This window comes from Calypte anna, chromosome 12 (assembly GCF_003957555.1).
Source record: "Calypte anna isolate BGI_N300 chromosome 12, bCalAnn1_v1.p, whole genome shotgun sequence".
In the NCBI taxonomy this organism is placed as follows: Eukaryota; Metazoa; Chordata; class Aves; order Apodiformes; family Trochilidae; genus Calypte; species Calypte anna.
The window spans coordinates 17,361,446-17,380,582 of record NC_044258.1 but is presented as its reverse complement, the minus strand read 5'-3'; the positions used below and the strand labels follow the sequence as shown (position 1 = coordinate 17,380,582).

General features: G+C 42.5%; 1 protein-coding gene across 9 annotated transcripts in view; it reads left to right on the top strand.

The window, feature by feature from the left end:
- FOXP1 (forkhead box P1) overlaps positions 1 to 19,137 on the top strand; it is a 377,025-nt gene that overhangs the window by 195,279 nt on the left and 162,609 nt on the right. For 6 of the 9 annotated variants that reach the window (XM_030458438.1, XM_030458449.1, XM_030458445.1 and 3 more), the window contains one exon: positions 16,384 to 16,565. In XM_030458438.1, coding sequence (XP_030314298.1) covers positions 16,395 to 16,565 — 171 coding nt within the window. In that variant the 5' untranslated portion in view covers positions 16,384 to 16,394. Of the gene's footprint in view, positions 1 to 7,579; positions 7,793 to 8,631; positions 9,444 to 11,695; positions 11,732 to 16,383; positions 16,566 to 19,137 lie in introns of those variants that run through there. The other 3 variants (XM_030458440.1, XM_030458442.1, XM_030458441.1) reach the window with 3 other exon arrangements.

Genomic DNA, 19,137 nt, shown 5'->3' with positions numbered 1-19,137 from the left:
GCACCACCCATGGGATCATCACCACTGAAAATTCCATGCAGGTCAGCAGTCCTGGGGGTGATGTTTCTGAAGCAGGGGTGTTTGTGTTGACACAATGAGGCTGCAGCTGGGATGAGGGCTTCTCAAGCTGCTCTCAAGGCCCATGGCTCAGGCCAGATGTTTTGCCAAAGCAACTTGACTAATAGCTGGACACATCAAAAGCAGGAGATTAGCATCTCTGTAATTTAAAGTATTTTCCTCCCTCCTCTCCCCTGAGTATACTGATGTTCGAGGCTGCCAAAAAGTTCCTATAGTCTTGCCTTTTAAGTCAAAAGTATATGAGAAGAACAGTTTTAGATATCTCAGGATACCCAGCCTGCTGGATGGTGTCTAACCGTGGGTACATCTCATTGCCTCGCCTGCTCCATATGCAGATATTACGCCTGTTTTCTGAGCAAGCTGTGGAGCTGCTTGAACACAGATTTTTATTACTGCTCGTCGGAATCAGAATTCTGTACTTCTTGTCTTCCAAACCCTCCTTCCATCCTGCAAGGAAGCCCTCAAAGGCTTGTGAGACCATCACCTTTGCATATTTTGTCTGCAGAGCCTCGGCGCGTCGTTCCGCCTGCCAGGAGCTGCATACTCTGTTTTCCTAAAAGTTACGTTCAGGTTGCCAAAAAAATTGGTGTGAACTTGCAATTTCCGAGTTACAAGTTCACAAGCCAAGTGTGGAAGGAGGGGAGCTGAGGTTTTTGCAGAACCCTCAACATCTCCTTTCCGGCTGAGCTTTTAATCTCTGCTCCCCCCACCAGTGTCGTGTCTGCAGGCAGCCTGAGCAGGCACCAGGGTTGGCGGCTCCTTCCAGCGTGTGGGCAGCCCAAGAGGCACAGACAAGCAGCAAGGGAAGACAAAAAAAAAAAAAAAAAAAAAAAAGAGACCAAGATGCAGACTCGGATGTGTGAAATAATTTCAGCCACGCCTTGGCAGATGGGGAATGGGGTTAGCTTGGTCTTGGGAAAAATAGAAGTTGGGCAATGAGAAGGGAATGGAGCAGGTGATCGTTTGTAAAACGTTCTGTCTCTCTCTGTATGTAATAAGTCTTGAAGCAACAGCTACAAAAAATACTTGCTGGTGCCCATGCTTCCCTCTCAAAGTCTATAAAATAAGTTTTGCACATCCTAATCTTATGTGCTTAAAATATTTTTTTTTAAATATTTTTTTTTTTTTTTTTTTTTAGGCCTTCAGCGGTTGCGTGTTTGACATGATTTTGTTATCCTAGATGTTCTGTTATGATCTGGCACACAGAGCACTAATTCCTTTATCAGCTCTATTTCCTTTACAGTTGTTCATTTAATTGAGCTCCTCTGTGTATTTCACAAAACAAGATGCATTCATTTACAAGTTGCAGACCTCAGATAGTATTGTAACGTGTCTCAGAAAAAAAAAAAATAGCACTTTTGTAGATAGTTGTGCAAGTTGGGTGTTTGGTTTGTTTTTCAGATGATGGGAGGAAGCAGCAGCAGAATTTCTGCATGCATAATCAGTAGGAACTTTCCAGAAGCTCTTTATTCTAGCTATTTTCTTTTAAAGCTATGTTTACTCTAAGAATTCAACTGAGGCAGTTGAAATATGTGGCTGCAGTGTAGAGCAAAGTAGTCTGCAGGTTTTGTTACCCTCCTTGTTCTGCTTTGACTTGTGCAAACAGTTTTAATCCAAAGGAAGAGATCACACAGACTGTGGCTGCAGCATCGTAGAATCCAGTTTAGGGTGTAAATTACCCTCTTGGAGCACATCCTGACATTGAATAGTCCTGTCTTGAATAGAGTGTAAATAGACTGCATCCTTCTCTTTCACGAGCCCTTGGAGCAGGAAGCTGCACGCCTTGGGTCTGCAGTGTTGAGGAGCCAGGACATCTGTGTGACCATGCACTTGCACGTGGCTGGAGATGTTCAGACACTGCTTCAGTGCAAGTTTTGAACAGTACACACACACATTGCTGGTTGTAAATGGCTCCTGCAGGCTGCTGGGGATTCAGCACCATTTGCTGAAGCACGAAGCACTTGGCACTGATGGACTCTGCCAATCCAGGGCCAAACAGCTGGGTTTTGGAGAGGTTATGGTGCCATGGCACTGCTCACTGGCATGCTGTTGCATTGGCATTCAGGTATGGAGGAGCTGTGGGCAACCTCAGGAGTGCTCATGATTGTCTTATGTTGGCCAAGGCAAGCTGGAGAGGCTGGTTTAGTGTCTCAGTGCCTCCTCTCTGCAGTTGGCTCTCCCTCTCCGAGCCAGCTCTGATGGTGGCTTAGAGATGGGCATTGCTGCTCAGCCATGAGTGATGCACAAGAGGGATTAAGAGCTTGGCTTCTTGTGTCCTGACTCACAAGTAGGCATATGTGCTTGTCTTTTTTTTTTTTTTTTTTTTTTTTTTTTGGTGAGTAGAAACAAATCATTTTTTGACAGAGCTTTTTTAGGGACTTTTCTCAGGCACAAGATGAAATTCTGAGGTGGAAAAAAATTCACACTTTCTTCTTTCCCCTCTATTGGGCCAGTGTGGTGAGGACCAACTGTATTTTTGTGTGCTTGGGATCCATGGTGAGCATGTGGCTGTTGAGGAACATGTGCTCCACATCTCCAGCACCAGAAATGTGGTGGGGTGGGATCCTTACTCTGGACCCAGACTGGAGCTGTTCCTGGGAAAGAAACATTTAAGACAAAGCTGGGGAGGAAAGCACCTCTTCTGTCCCACTTATTCTGTTCTGGCTGATGCTAAACCAGTATCTTGGGTACTTCCAGTGTATGTGTGTGTGTTAATTTACATGCCAGAGCTCATGGGCACGTGTATGGTTTCTTTTCTGTGTTCTGCTGTCTTAGCTGTAATGGGATAGGGCAAGCCAAGGAGACTGTGTATGTTCCCACAAAGGCTTAGCTAAGTGCATTTTTCTTATTGTATTGTGGGCCTGATTCTTGAATGGGTTTAGATGCTCTCAGTTGTGGGTGCTCAGCATTTTTGCAAGTCACCCAGCTTAGAAGTTGGTGGTTGTGTTTTGTTTTTTTTTTTTTTTTATTAGTGGGGGAAAAAACATTTTTCCCTCTGCATCTCCTTAAACTGAAACCTCTAAAGGGCCCTGGGTTAGTTTTCTACACACAAGCACATGCTGATGGAGCAGAAGAGGGACTGTAGGTCTTAAAAGGCTTTAAGTGAGTGGAAACAAGGAGTCCTAATGAAAATGGTGTTGCAACTTAATTGTAGTGGGTGTGCCTTTGTTTGGGAAAAGAAATGAAAGTGCTGGAGGCTGAAGTGCTTTCTTTGTCCTCAGAATAGTGAGGAGAGTGGTGTAAACTTCCCTGGCCAGTTTGGCCAAGATGTCAAGGACCTGCAGAGCTTTGTACACACTGGGACCCTTTCCATGGACTTTGAGACTTGGATTATCCATCCTTTCCCTGCTCTCCAGGAATACCATGTTTTGCCCAGTGGACCTTTCTTGGGTTCCCTAAGGACGTTTTTAAAAGGTGTCTTGTTGATGTCACAGGTTCATTGCATTTGGGGAAGCCAAAGTGGTTTTTTTCCAATGGTTTTGGGATTCATGAGTTTCCCCCTGGGTGGAGATGCAAACCTCCATGTAGCCAGTGTTAAACTTATTGAAGGCAAAGGGGCTTGTTCCTCCTAGCTCACTATTTTGGACCTCTTTGGAATAGTTCATGAACCCCTAGAGATCTGGTGCCTGGTGGCCACCAGCCCCACTGCTGTCTTCTGCCTCAGCTACCCTGTGTCCCAGAGAAACATGATCCATTTTAAGTAGATGCTGTTTGCAGCATCTTGGATTTGCTGTGTGAAGATGAGAAATGTTCACATAAATTCTTTAAATAACATCTAGTAGTGTTGAATGCACAGAATTATAAAACATTTTTATATTCTGAGACTCATTTGCATCTTCACATTAAAAGCTGTGGTTTTCTTTTCAGGGAATGGTTGCAAGATCTGATTTGTTTTGAAATCAAAGCTAAATTTGTGTTCTTGCATTCCTCTTTGCCCTTCATTTGACAAATTTTTCTTGTTCTATAAATACAGAATTGTAAACAAGGGCTAATCCTTAGCAACAACCTGGAAAGTTAACATTTCTCTCTAGCTCCTTTTATAATTAGTTCAGACACTCTGAATATGATGTGATTTACACACAGTACTCCTAAAGCCAGGAGGTACTAATACCTTGTTAGAGAACTGGGGAAGAGAACATGCTTTTGTATTTGCCATATAACATAATTGCACTGCTTTTTCTTTCATAAGGTGATGTTTCAAGATGCTTTTTACTTTACATTTGAAAAATGGAAAGCTTCTGCTTTTGCATTTGGCTGAAATTGTCTTAAATGTGTTTTCCCTCCTGCAGCAGTCAACAGTGTCAAAACATTTTGAAAAGTACATTTTAATAATATGGGTTAAGACCATCATTATATTAATTTAATTCTCATTGCAGGTAAATTCATAGGATGCTTCTGCTTTGCCATAAAAGTTTTTCAGAGTAAACATCATCTGTTTTCCCTGTGCTGAAAAGAAAGATATAATATGCTCATGGAAAGGATAAATCCCTTGTGGTAAAATTGTTAAACCATATCTTGAACAATCTTTCTCCCGTGGTCCATCCTTTTATTTAATTTTCATTTAATTTTGTTTTGTTCTGTTTATATTTGTTCAGGGAGTGTTTCTGTAGTGTTAATCTGTGTAAGCCCCATGCAGTTGAGAACTGCAGCTCCCAAAAGGCTGTGATTAAAACATTATGGATGTGGCAAACCACAAATGCAAAAGTAAGTTTACAGTTAGATTTTCTTCATAAAATATTTTATTCAAGTTTTGTAATACCTTGGTATCGTGGTCAGCGTTGCCATAAAAATCCTGTGTTATATGGAATGATACAATCTGTGAAGCATTTCCCATTATGTAGACACCATGTCTTTAAATTATAGCAATTTCTTAAGATTTTAAAGCAAAATGAGCTCTTAGAAGTGTGATTAATAGCAGGGAATGAGGCTAACACTGGGTCATCAGTGGCACTCCATTACAAAAAAGGTTGGACTAATAAAAGCATCCATCTATCTGACCAATAAAGCATTTGAATGATATGCTTATAGTTTTTATCATACCTTAGTTACTTTGTACTGAATAAACTGTGATTTTACGTGCTGGAAAAGGAGCGTGGAGCAGGCAGCACGGCTGAAGTGAGAGCAGTTGTCTGGAGTAGGGAAATATCAGGACTTTTATGTGAAGCTTGATGTTTTCAGAAGCCTTCAGGTTGTGGTGTCTACATTTTTGAAGCTGCTGTGAAATATCTAAATCCCCCCTGACCCCTTCCTGCCTGCCCACAGTCATTCGGTGAGGCTGGCCCTGGCTGTCCTGCAGGGAGGGGAGAAAGGAGGGTATTGTGTGGAATCATTAATTCAGAGTTAAGTCCCCAGCAGCCCCAGACATCAGAAATCCTCTGCTGAAGCACAGGAACTGGGGCAGCACTTCTGTTTGCCTGGTGTGAGGACGCCAGCCCCATCCTCCTGTCCCACCTTTCATCCTGCCTGCTATTATGCTGTCAACTTGATGTATTAAAAAATAGGAGGTTGCCTGAACAATACTGCATTTGGGTTTTATTTAAATGCCTGCCTTATTAGTAGGTTGTACTGATTTCCTGGGTTTGAACCTTTTTTTATTTTAATTTTTTTCTTTTTGCCTACTGCAACAAAAGGCTAAATATTTTCTGAAAAGGAAAGCGCAGATTCTTGTCCAGGATTCCATGGATGTCCAGGATTGTGCTGTGAAGAAAGGTGCCAAGTATTCTAAAACTTGTGAAAAAAAATTATGAGGGGGGAGGCTTCTGGCCACCATTGTGTTTGCACATGAAATAGCAAAGGAGAGGAGGGAAGTACCAGGGCCAGCTGGTACTGTAGGTGCTTCATTTATATGAAACTGGGATGATTTTACTGGATGTTTGGTGCTGGTGTTCATCAGAAGGTGGTGGTGAACCAGGTAGGGCCCAGTATGCATCTTGGAGAAAAAAGGACCTGTTTTATAGAACACAACTACATCCTCTACCCACATTCAACTAGTACAACATCTGAAAGGGTGTGTTTTCCATAGGAGAGGGATGAAGAGACTTCTGGAGGTCACAAGCAGGAATGTAACCCAGAGCCCTGGATTAACCCCTAGCAGTAGGACCATCCATCTTCTCTCTCTGTGTTTTGGATCTTTGCTGAAATTCATGGTCAAGATAGAGAAGCTTCCCTGGAGGAGCATTGTGATGGACAACTTCTCTAGTCTGATGGGGATGAGAGATAGGAAAGGAAAGGCTTTCTGGAAGGTGGGAAACCTTGAAGATTAATGCCACAGTGCCTTGGGGCACCCTTGAGGTGGGTGTTGGGTGGGAACCAGTTAGGTGCCAGAGGGCTCAGTTGTGAAAAGGCCACCTCAGAGGGGCTTCTGCTCCCTCCTGGGTTAAGAAACAGAAGCTAGGGAGAAATGCAGAGGTTGGAGAATGGCGATGGGAGGCAGAAGCATGAGAGTTGGGATGGGAGAGAGAAAAGACCACGTCTTACCATGGATAGGCAGGGATGTGTGTGTGTGAAACATCAGACATATACACGGCCATGCTGGACAGATTGTGTAGAAAGCCATCATTTTGCTTGTTTATTTTAGGGGAGAAATGAAAATTTTGCATCTCGCCTCTTGCAGTCACTGATTTTTTTTTTTAATTTTTTTTTCTTAAATGTAAATAGATCTTTCACATCAGTGGTCTGGCCGGTAGATCTTGTTTTCTAAAAGACTTTCAAGTGTTTTCAGCTCCTTTCCCTACCCTTTATCAGAACAGATGCACAGCTCTGTGTTTTCCCTTGTTGTCTTGAGGTTGCACAGCAAGACTGCAAAGGCTTTTTTTTTGTTTGTTGTTGTTGAAGGGGAGGGAAAAAACCCTCAATCCACAGAAGAGTTAACAGGATCTCACTTGATCTGCTGGTTTATGCAATGAGTAATGTGAGGTTGGTAACAGCAAATTGTTGTTTATAAGCAAACATGGCACTGTGTAAACAAGAAGGCCTGGTCCCCAACTGGTTTGATTTCATGGTGGTCAGCAGCTGATGTATGTAATGTACAACCTTTCTGCTTCTCAAAATGTCAGAAGAATGACTATTTGTTTGTCTTGAGTTCTTCCCAGCTGTTTACTCTGTAATGCATTTGCCTCAACCTTGATTCCCAAAGAGTGGCCCCTTTTTCCTCCCTGCTCTGTTTACATTAGTCCTGCCCCGAGTGTCACCTATGAAATCTGTTGATTATTCCACCTGGTTAATGTTAAATTGCTCTTGCAAGATGATGTGTTTGTTCATAAACACAAATGCTGGGCCCCTTGTTTACTGTACCCATGGCAGCAATCAGTTATTAAACAAATATTGCTTTGTTTGCGGGTGTGAGCAGCAGTTTATCCTGCAAGGTCTGGAAAAAAAAAACCAACAAAAAAACCCAAACCTTTAAATGCTGGGATTTTGATAAAGGAGAAAAAGGGGAGCTTGTCCCTGGAATGTGGCTGAAACTCACTTTGGTTTGCTTTGCTTATCTTTAACTTGGGTGAAGGGGCTAGAAAGATTAGCAAGTTGTTTGGTTTTTCCAAGAGATTTCCTTAGTGTAATGATATCTATCCAGTTGTTTGCTTTTTTCGGAAGGGAGAGAGCACTCCTGCAAGACGACAAGCACAGCAGTAGATGGCTGATGGCTAGAAAATCCTGCATGGAGCAAAGAAGGAGTTAGAAGGTCTAGGACAAAGATAGAGAGGCTATGAACCAGGTAATCACCCCAAAAAAGTACAGCTTTGCTTTCTGTGTCTGGTTTCTCTCTTTCCTCCTGTCTGAGTTGAATTGCTGCCTGTGCCCTCGATGGAGCTGGAAGATGTGAAGCTTTCCCTTTTATTTCTGAGGAGGATCTGTTTTCCAAACAGAGCCGTTTGAATGGGGAGAAAATACCAAATTTAAAAAGGCACCCTGTGACTCCTCCTCCTGGGAGGGAGATGACAGAGCTGCTTTTCTTCTTTTTCTAACTGGAAAACTGCGTTTACATCTGCTAATTTCTCTGTGCTGGCTGTTTGCTTTTTGGGTTTTGGGAGTCCTAATTAGAGAGAGCCATCCTGGCAGTTGTTGGCTTTTGGGTTGCTTTGCAAATGAGCAAGCAAAACTCTGCTCATACCATCTTTGTTTTTCAAAATGAGTGTTTGTTATTGTTTCTGAATGGGGCTTAGATTTCAAATGCCAGGCAGGACCTGTTAGCACTAACAGTAAATTGTTAGGGCTTGGAACACAAAGGGAGTGAACCCTCTTAGAGTGACCTTGAGAAAGAAATGTTAACTCTTTTTTTTTCTTTCTTTCTTTTTTTTTTTACAAAGGTGGTGTCTGTGCCTTTTTATGTCTATCAATTGAACACAGTATCTTGAATATACCTTTATAAGAAGCTTTTGAAGGGATAAAATTAAATAATTGCCCTTTTCATCCCTTTGAAAAGGAAGCAACAAAATATGTATTAAAAATGTTGGTGTGTTGTAGTCACTATCTCACACCAATGGTCCAAACATCCTGCTCTTTTTGGCTACTTAAAAGTGGTGTCAAGGCTGGAGGGGAAGCAGGAGGTACCTGAAGTGTGGAGGTGGACAAACCAGTCAATAATTGACTCGTGTTACTGCAATGAATCCAACCTTGGCTGCTTAAAACTAGGAGAAAATAGCCAAGTGAAAATTCTTTTGTGCAAAGTTACACCTGGCTTTGAGGTGGTTTGGTTTTTTTTTTTTTTTTGACTTCTGGAGGCTGGTAGAGAGTTTAGCAATGTTTTGATGGAGGGGGTGGGAGTCTTTATTTCATCTGCAGCCAGGACTTGGTATGGCAAGGTTTGATATTGTCTTATTGTAGTGGTGCTGCTGCTGCCTAGCAGAAACCAACTGTATTTACTAAATGCAACTCAGGCCTTTTGTTTAGTGGAATAGTCTCCTGGTTTTCTGGGAGTTTTTGTTGCAAGCTCTGAGCAGTGTGCATACAAACAAACAAGGCCTGGGCTGTGAGAGAATAGCTCTGCAGTTTCTGTTCCTGTTTTACATGAAACTACTGCAGTGACCAGGCTGGGATGAGCAGGTGGGGACATCCCAAGGGACACTGGCACCGAGGCAGCTCTCTGCCTCCCCGTGCTGTGGTTCAGCATCCCTTCTTCTGAAGCAGTTTTTCTTCTTCTGGTGCAGGTGGTGTTCATGTCCATGCTGTAGCCCCCACAGAGTTGTTCAGTGCAGTGAAGTATGGTTTTTTTGTTTGGTTTGGGGTGGGTTTTTTTGCTGCCCTCCATTCCTTTTCATCCAAATAAATGATGGTCCCACCAATGGTAAAGATGATTTCTGTCAAGCTCATGGCTGAAAGACAGCTCTGCCCAGGAGAGAGGAAGGAACCTCACTCTGCTGCTGATGGTATGTAAATCATTACATCATATTTGCCAGTCCCTTGGAAGTGTCCCAGCCCCAGAGCTTTTATGTAGCAATGGCATGAGCTTCATGCTGAAGATGGATTTTAATAGCTGTCAAGCTGAGAGGCAGAGATTCAGCTGGAGGTGGCTTGGGAAGGGGGTTTGTTTATCCAAGGTGAGACTGGGAGGAACTTCTGTGTGGATGTGTGGAACGAAGGGAGGATACAAAAAGCTTTTTCAGGGATAGCTGAGTTGTCCATCATCTCAGCACAATGCTTTGGGCCTTGCTTCAAGGAAAGGAGTGAGAGCTGTTATCTTCACATCTTGGTGTGTTTTGGTGCTCTAGCTTTTCATGGGGACCAGCTCTGTCTGTTTTGAGCAGAACAAATGGCAACCTTTTCATGTCTCAATTAATTTTCCTTGGATTTGTTTATTCTCTGTTCTTACTGTTTGTGGTCAGCAACATTCTCAGCAGTAGAGATTTCCTTAGGGGTAAGGCCATGACTGATTTCTCTAAGAAATTAAGTTGCTTGACCATGATTTCACAGTAAGTCAGTGTGGCACAACTGGGATTGGGCTCCTGACCCTCCTTTTCTGTTCACCACAGCTGTCTTAAATGTCAGCTCCAGCAAGAGCATCAGTCTGAGCTGCCTCCAAATGATCTTAGGTTCTGGTGGCCCTAGCAATACATCATGCTGCTGGGAAGAAGTAACCCAGGCAGTTGACGCCAAGCACATGCACAGTGAAAGAGGTTGTGTCATTGTATGCAGTTAAATAAATAAAAAGTTGTGTCAGGCTGCATCTAGACAGGAGCAGGTGAAGCTGCTACTCAGGGGACCTGGGGGTGGCAAGTGAACAGAAACCCTGGTAGAGATTTGGGCTGCTGGAAGTTCACTGACATGAGTTCCAGGGAGGAGGCAAGACAACCCATGTCCTCCTGGTGGCCAACATGATGTGCTCAGGCACCTTTGGACAGCCTGGCTTTTCCCTCACTAAATTTAGTTAGAGCTTCATGTTTGCTTCCTCGTTCCTTTTTTACCTTCCACAGATCTGCATCACCGAGTAGCTCTTCCCCAGCTTTGGGAGGGCAGGGAGGGGGAGCAGCCCCATGGGAGCCAGATGCCAGGGCTGTGGCATGTTCTGAGAGCAAGGGGATTTGTTTCCCTTTCCTGGGGAGGCTCAGCACATCACCTCTGCTCAGCACATCCCTTCAACCTCTGCCAACCCAAGGCTTGGGATGAGTCCAGTGACAGGAGAGCATCAGGGCTGCCCCTGTGTCAGGAGGCAAAGCCAGGGATGTGCTGAGGATAATCCCATTTCTACTGGGCCCTTTAGTTCCTAAGCACGAAATGAAATTTCAGATTTTAGATAGGTCTAGACATATACAGTGCATGATAAAGTTGATAATACATTAATCATTTTTAACAACAGGTAATATGCATAATTTATGGTGTTACAGTGCTATCTTTTTTGATATTTATGATGGATAATGCTCAGTTTTTGCCCTCATATTACTGCTTTAAATTATACCACAAGAAAATTAATGAGAAAGTAGATTTATGGGTTTCATTTGTTTGTCAATTCTGAAATTAATTGGGTGTTAATTTTAGCCGTCCCTCATCAGACCAGGTCTTTAGTATGTGTGCATTACTTTGCATTCATTGAAGCCTACCTCCCATTTACTGTGGGTCACTAGCTTTGCATACATTAAAATAGCCCTCAGGCTCATTCTCTTGATTACTTTTTGAACTGCCATGCATTAGAAAATTTACGCCTTTCTTTTATAATTATGAACATTCTCTGTTGGAAGGTGGTGCTTGCATAACAGCAAGTACACAGTCTTGCTCCAGCCACAGAAGATCATATAGCAAATCCCAATACATTTTTGTTCTAATCCTAGAAAACAGCACTCTTGACAATCTTTGTTGTGCGAGCTTCATCCTTTGAAATTTCAAGGATCCATTTTAATGCACTGAATTACCTCTTTAAGCTGAGGAAATATCAAAGGATTTCACCTCGGCGCTGTCTCTTTGTTTCCTCTTTCCACACATCCCATGCGTGTTCCTCCCTTGCCTTGCTCCAGGTTTGCCTCTCCTCCTCCAAACTCCACTCTCAGCCCTGACTCAGCATCTCTTTCCAGGACAGCAGAGCCTGACTTGCTCTGTTCCTTACTATTTCAGTTGGTTCTTAAAGATCATCCCTAATTGCTCTTTGAATCCCCTTCATCCCTCCTCATACTCCTGCTCGACTCAGCAACCACCAGCGGTGTGTGGGCGAGTGGCCTTCAAAGGGGTAAGCGTGAAGTTTTATCCAAAAAGTCCCCTTAATGTACTGACAGTTGATCTATAGTTAGTTAGTACATAATTATACCTAAAATACACCCTGTCAGCAGGATAAATGACGGCTACTGAAAACTAAAAGCATGACGGGTATTCACCCATCTGCAGTGAGGAGAGCAGAGGGGTTTGTAAGTTGAGAAAGAAAGGCTGGGGAGTTCAGCGTGATCTGATTTACTTAAATCGTGCCATATGTTGGGATGGCTCTTTCTAATAGTCCTGCTAACCACAAACAGGAGGCAGGGAGAAGTCATCAGGTCCACCTGGCTCGTTTGGACTCCCCTCCCTGGCGTTATTTCTGCACTTAGCGCCGTGGCAGCCCCGGAGCTGCTCATGTGAAGCTGGCTGATTCACAGTTAATTGTGACATGGTGTAATTTAGTAAATGAGCAGATGAACATCTGTACGCCTTCCCCCACGGTAGATCAAAGCCTCACCTTACGCAAGGCTTTTGAATTCCACTGGTGAATCCTGGTTCTTTTGCTGAACTCGTGGATGGCGGGAGGATGCTGCTGGTGGCCTCACCGACCTAAGGGTGGTGGGGTGTCAGCTCTTGGAGATGGGGGTTCCAGCATGGGCTGGAGACCATCAAAGCATGTTCCTGGAAAAATTCAAGTGGTGCTGGGATACAGAGCTTGAGGCAGTTTCCCCCACTGGGTACTTGCTTCAAAGACACTGGGACTAAGAGGGACCAGCCGGGAGCTGGGTGAGGGTCTCCTGGAAAAGCCATTGGTGATAAGAGGCAGTGCCAGGGGGCTGCTTCTGCCTTGCTTTTGGACCTGTGCTGAGGGTAAGAAGCAGCTTTGCTTGTGTTTTGTGTATCAGTCACCTTGCCAGTCAAGTTCTGGAGCACGTTTCCTTTTCAAGAGGTAAATTCTCACCTTTGCTGTGTTTTGTTGTCATGAAAACCTTCCAGACATTTTTAGGGTTTTTTGTAATTCTACAGAGAAGTGCTCTAAAGTTAGTCCTGAGCTTGCTCTGGGGAACTGCTAGCAACAAATAGGTAAAATGTTTACTTATAAACCATGCATGTATGGACAGCATGCCTGCTGGATAACTCGGGACTAGATTTTATCATTTGATCCCTTAAAATGGATTTTACCATTAATTCTTATGTCTACAGAAGTAGAAATTTATTTTATATCTGTGTTGTGTTTAATTTACATGTCCTTTCATGGCTGGGCCAAGTTCTTTAAGGGCATTTATTCTGCTTCATATAAATAATTGATCAGCCAAGTTAATTTACTTCTGCCTGACTTGGTCAACCTTAATTAACTGCCTTGAAATAAAGACTGAACTTTTTGTTAGCTGAAAATCTTTCACAAATGTGAAAGACAAGGGCTGTATTATGACAGCATTTTTGCTCTAGCAGCGTTCCAGAAATGCTGATGGATCTTTATGTGCATTATATATATTTGTAAACACCCCTAAGTACTAAGAGCTGAAGCAAAATTGTCAGCTTTGGAAGTAACTTTAAACACATGGGCTGCATTCTGAGCATGTAGTCCAGGCTGAGTCAGGAACCACACTAAAGCAAAGAATCTCAGGCCCAGAAGACCCAAGGGGTAGTTTTTTAAAGGTGATGAGATGCTTGAAGATGTAGGATGGTGCTTATTCGAGGAGTCTTCAAAATGTCTTGCCAGATGCCTCTGTGTATGGCAAGGCATTTAAATACATCTGAATATCAGTCCCTTAGTTTTTCAGGCTTGCAGCAAGTCCTTCTTCTGACGAGTACTTCAGTCAGTAAATCCTCCCTCATGCTGACATTAAACAATGCTGCTTGGTCTTTAGAAACTATGTGAGTAGAAGAACTGCAGAAATTGCACACTCCAGTGCCCACCTTCTGCCTGCTAATCTCCATGCTTAGCATTGCTCATCTGAATTGTCCAGTGGAGCTGTAACACCTGGTTTTTGGGATGCTGTGGACTTCATTAGCACAGAACGTTTTCAAAATTCAGATTCCTTCAGGTTCTGGCTTTTTAATTCAAAACACCAACACTGGAGTCCTCAGAAAGGGGATTTTGATTGAGGCAAAGTTCACATCTGATCTGTGCTGAAAAAGTTTTGACCATGCTCTCAAGAAATTATCTGTCCCCTACTTGTGCCCAAGTTACCTGGAAGCTGATGAGCTGTTGTCCTCCTTGACAGAGTGCCTTGCTTTGATTCCACTCACTGAAATGATATTCTATTAACCTGAATGTAACATATTGCCAAGGAGATGGACCAAACTCTAGGACTTTGGTTTTGTGTTTGGCTGTGCATCAAAGTCAGAACTGGTTTTGTGTAGGTTAAGATGGTTTTAGTGAGAATCACTGCTGTGAGATTTTTAAGCCATGTTGATAGTAAGTTGTGTAAGAACAGTTCTTTTATGTGCTTCTTAGGATAAAACTTTACAAGTTGTTGTTCATACTGCAGCTTAGCTTTGGTTCCTTCAGAGAGGAAAAACATTTTTTCTCACCTTTAATAATAGCAAGAGTCATGCTCTATCCCTCCTAAAATGAAATATCATAGAATTTTATTAAAAAATAAAATAAAATAGCTACTTCTACTGGTAAGATCCCATCTATTTTAAGCTGTAAAAATACTTTTTCCTTTACAAAGTTGATAGGAGAGTCATTCCACTTTGCAGAACACAGGAGATGGACATGGTCTTTTGCTATTCAGTCCGAGTCAGAACATGGTATCTTGTATTTTATGAAAGCTTTTGTGGATTAGTGTGTTTCCTATAACAAATCATTGTGCATAACAGCTTCTTCAGCACTATTTTGGTTACTTGGGGTTCAGACCAAAATCACAGTTTGTGGTACTAGACCTGAAGCTTCAGTTCACTTCCCACATCACCTAATCATGTTGCATGAAGTCAGCTTTGCTTTTTTTTTTAATTTTTTTTTCAGTTTTGAATGCCAGACTTCACTAACAGGTTTCTGTAAGGCCCTCTCCTCTGTGCTGAGACACAATTGTCTCAGCCATCCTCAGTGTGCCACCACCTCAGCTCATTTAGATGTGTTCAAAAAGACAAAAAATAATCATTCTTGCAGGCTGATTTTCATGACATGATGCTTAACGACCAAACCAAACTGTGATTATTTATGTCAGCTCATATTTGTGACTACAGTGAAGAAATAAACAGTTTTATCTTTTCTCCCTTGAAATTCTCTGCCCCTGGGTCTGATGCTGAGAGGCACCAGGGACCAGCAGACACCTGGGCAGCCAGCACTGGGAGGGGAATTGCTGTGCCCAGCTGGTACCATGGCTCTGAGCTCCAAATTACACGTGTGGAGTTCCCAGGGAAAGAGTTTTCCCTTGGTACTTTTCCACTGACATGCACTGCTCTCTCTCCCCTTTTTTATTTGGTATTTTCCACTTAAGATATTGGGAGGGAGAGGATTTTATTTCTTCCTTATGAATCAGGGGAGTTACTGAATTCCAAAAAGTTCTTCCTTAAATATTAAGCAACTTAAATCCAAGGTGAACTATCCTGCACAGAGGTTCCTATGTGCACAGGGTGAGTTAGGATGGAGTAGGTGATGCTCAGAACATGCTTTCTGTACTGTTTTCCCAGCGTAGGGTGAGAGGAGGAGCAAAAAGGGAGGGGAAGGGATGGGCTAGCAGAAGTTAATAGCATTTAAATCCTGTAACTTGGGGCCTATCAGGTGGAAATACCTATAGAACAAAAATCATCAAAGGATCACAAAGGTAGTGGTTTGCAGCTGGGAAACTAACATATGTGCTTTGTTTGGGAGGGAGCTGTGCTGCCAGTTAGGTCCCAAAGAGGTGTGAATCCCAGGGGTAAACAAATGGGGAGTCATCCTCATCCTTGTTATGGGTCCTCTGACCCACACCCAGGGGCAGACACCCACCACAAATCAAGAGCTGTGCACACTGGCTCTGACTAGCTTGTGGCTTCTGAGATGATGTTTAGCCAAATAATGCAGAAAGCTCTTCACCATAAAGCCTTAGTACATCCAAAGTCAGACCAAACCCAAGAAATTTGCCAAGAAGACTTACTTTGTCAGCACTTGGAGCAGTTTGCCCCAGACAAAAAGTGATGGTGTCCAGCACGTCCCAGACTTGGCCTAATTTCCTTCAGGGTAATAAAAGGTGCTAATTTGGCAATACCACGGTGTGAATGGAAACTGAAATAGTGAATGCTCTGCTTCATCTACCTGCCCCTAGACACTCTGTGTAAAGTATTTTTTTTATATTGTCCATCGTCTGTTGCAAAGGAATGACTCATCCCTTTCAAAGGAAAGCGTCCAGATGTAACTAGAGAAATTTAATTATGGATTCTGTGTGTTCGTTCAAAAATATTTTTTTTTCTCTAAGGGAAAAAAGATGTTGAGCAAATAACACTATATTTAGAACAGAACTAACTTACTAAAATTATAGCTGTACCAACAGATAAATAAACATAAACTAGTAGCATGAACCATTAATGAAAGATAAATCGTATGAAGGGAAATGACAAATGTTTACAGTTTCAGCAGGATTTAAAACAGGGCATGTCTCCTTATGTACAGCAACTGTTTTAACAGCTGCTTTTTTTTTTTTTTTTTCCTTTTTTCCTTCTTTTTTTTTTTTTTTTCTCCCCTCCCCTAAATTATTTCAGGTTTTTGAGTCATGATGCAAGAATCTGGGACTGAGACAAAAAGTAACGGTTCAGCCCTTCAGAATGGAGCGAGCGGGGGCAACCATTTACTAGAGTGCAGCCTGCGGGAAGTGAGAGCAAACGGCGAGACACCTTCAGTTGAGATTGGGGCTGCAGATTTAGCACATCTTCAGCAACAGCAGGTACTGTAAGATGTATTCCAAGTTGCCTACTTACAGCAAAAAGCACGAAGCATTTAACCCCCCCCTCATCCCATCCCTTCTCCGCGTCCCAAACCTTTCCTCTTGGCCGGTCGGAGGATGCTTTTAGGACTTGCCTCTGAGATTCTGTGCATTTTTTTGTCAGTGGGGGTTTGGAGTCATTAATGTAAAGGGAAACATTGGTGTTTTCTTCTGGGGGTCTGTTTTTTAATCATTCCCTGGAAATAGCCAAAGATCAGGGCTTGCTTCCGTTGGCTGAAAGTGTTGAGTCTGGTGGCAGTGATGGGGTGAACCGCTGTAGACAAATAACTGGTTTCCAAAATATGTCACTGGGTGGAAAGCACACTAACATGAAGTTTTGTTTTTGCAACAGATTTTAATCTAACCTAGCAACCTCTATCAACAGAATGTTTTCCATTAGTGAGGGAGGCTGTGAAGGTAACTGCTGTGGCAAAATGGCAGAATAAATAAATAAATACATCCCCTGTCAGTGCTCCTCAGTGCAGAAGAATAAGAACCAAATTGGGTGTTTGGCTTTAGGATTTTAATTATTGTATTTTTGGGGGAAGTGACCAAGTTCACCAGTGTAAATTTTCTGCATAATACAGTTTGTCTTTTTTCTTTTCCCTGGTAAAATTTTGAAACCCTCCAAGGAAATTTTACCCCAAATTGCTGGGCATTAACATGTTTGGGAACAAAGGCATCAGCAGAGTCATGATGGACACCTAACCCTCACTTTCTCTAATGCAATAACCATTGTTAAAACCTAAAGAAGCAATTGGCAGTGAGTTAAGACTCCCCTTATTGTACAGGGATCTTTTTAGCAGGTTGTTGTAGAGAACAAAAACCCTGCACTCCAAAATACAGCAAACCAAAAGCTTGCAGAGGAGAGGGGACCCCATTTACCAGCCTAAGACAGAAAGCTGCCATAATTAAACAAGTCAGAAAAATGGATGACACTAAATGCAGAGACTTTGGTTGTTTCAATCATTTTCATCCTACAGGTTTTTACTTGAAGTGAGAATACCATCAGTGAGAAAATCACAGCCATGCTGAATTCATTACTGCAGTAGTCACACAAAACCACGGATAAAATTTCAATAACTGCAGGCCACAGTTGAGTAAACAGTTGCACTGAAACTTAATTCCTGTTGACTTTTCCCTCATTCTTCGCCAGGGGCACATTCTGATTCGTAGTGCAAAGACAACAGGGGTTACAGCTTTGATTAATATAGGACAGTAGAAGAGGAATGGAACAGTAAAATATGTTCAACACAAAGGTCTTGTCTTAAAAAGGCTTCATATCAAAATGAGTTAATTACGCTGCATTTTCCATAGGAGCTCTATGGAATTTTCCAGTGCTGCTTTGTGCAGAGGGAAGCAGAGAGGGGGGGGTTCATGCAAACACACAGACACACGTGCACACTGGAGAATTGCTGAGATCTCTGCTTCTGCCACCAGTTACCAACCTTCCCTGCCAAGGCTTCTCCATAGCCATCCAGAGGGCTCTTGCCTCCTGGGGTAACCTGTTAATCTGCTGTGAAATGGGTTGTGTCACTCAACAGCCACCCATTAAAGAGTAGCACCCATTCATTCCTACGTGGGTCCTCCAGCTCTCCCCCAAGTAGTGCCCAGCACAGTTCTGGGAGCTGCCAGTCCCCATGGGATGCAGGCTCAGAGCTGGGGGGAAGGGTTGCCAGGCTTGGGATTGCTCTCACACAGCTCAGACTTGAGCTTATAGTTTATTTATCCTCTGCCAGTACAATAAACGTGGTCAGGGAGCTTGCATTTCTCTAAGTTCTTAAAAGACCTTTATGTTCTGTGTTTGAATTCTGCTGCTAATTGGTTTTGATGACTTACTTTTCCATGGAGTTTATCTTCTTGAAAGCAAGTTGATTGCAAAGTTTAAAAGTTATTATTAAAAAAAAAAAAACCAAAAAAAAAGACCCGATAACAACAAAATCAGAGCTAGCATAAAAATATCAATCTTTGTGTTTGGAAAACATTTTTAAATGCTGAAAAGAAGAAAAACCCGTTGTTTTCAGACAGCTAATGCAAGCATTTACAGATACACACACAACATGGAGCATAATGTTTAGATGTTTCCCCATATACAACATATGCTCTCAGGTCACTTAACAGAATGCGTTCTACACAACGCTCCTTCAATACAAATGAATGAGTTCTGAATTAAACAGCTATTTCTTAAGAGCATCTCAGTCAAATCTTTTCTTTTTGCCACCTGGCACTTGTTTTGTTTGGAAAAAGGGGAAAAAAAAAAATCAGTGAGGAGTAGCTTGAGCTTTGCTGTTGTGGTTCGTGGTGTGTCCCTGGGATGAGTGTGAAATCTGGACATGCAATGGCTTGTGTAAAGCATCTGGGATGAATTTTGGTTCACATATTTTGTGGGACTTATCAACTTATGAGGACTAATAGCTTTGTTACTATGAGAAAGGAAAAGAGAACTTATACCTTTTTTTTTTATTTTATTTTTTTTTAAGTTGTAGTGGCCTTAGAAACTTATAAACATTTTAACTGGGAAAAACATGGAGCA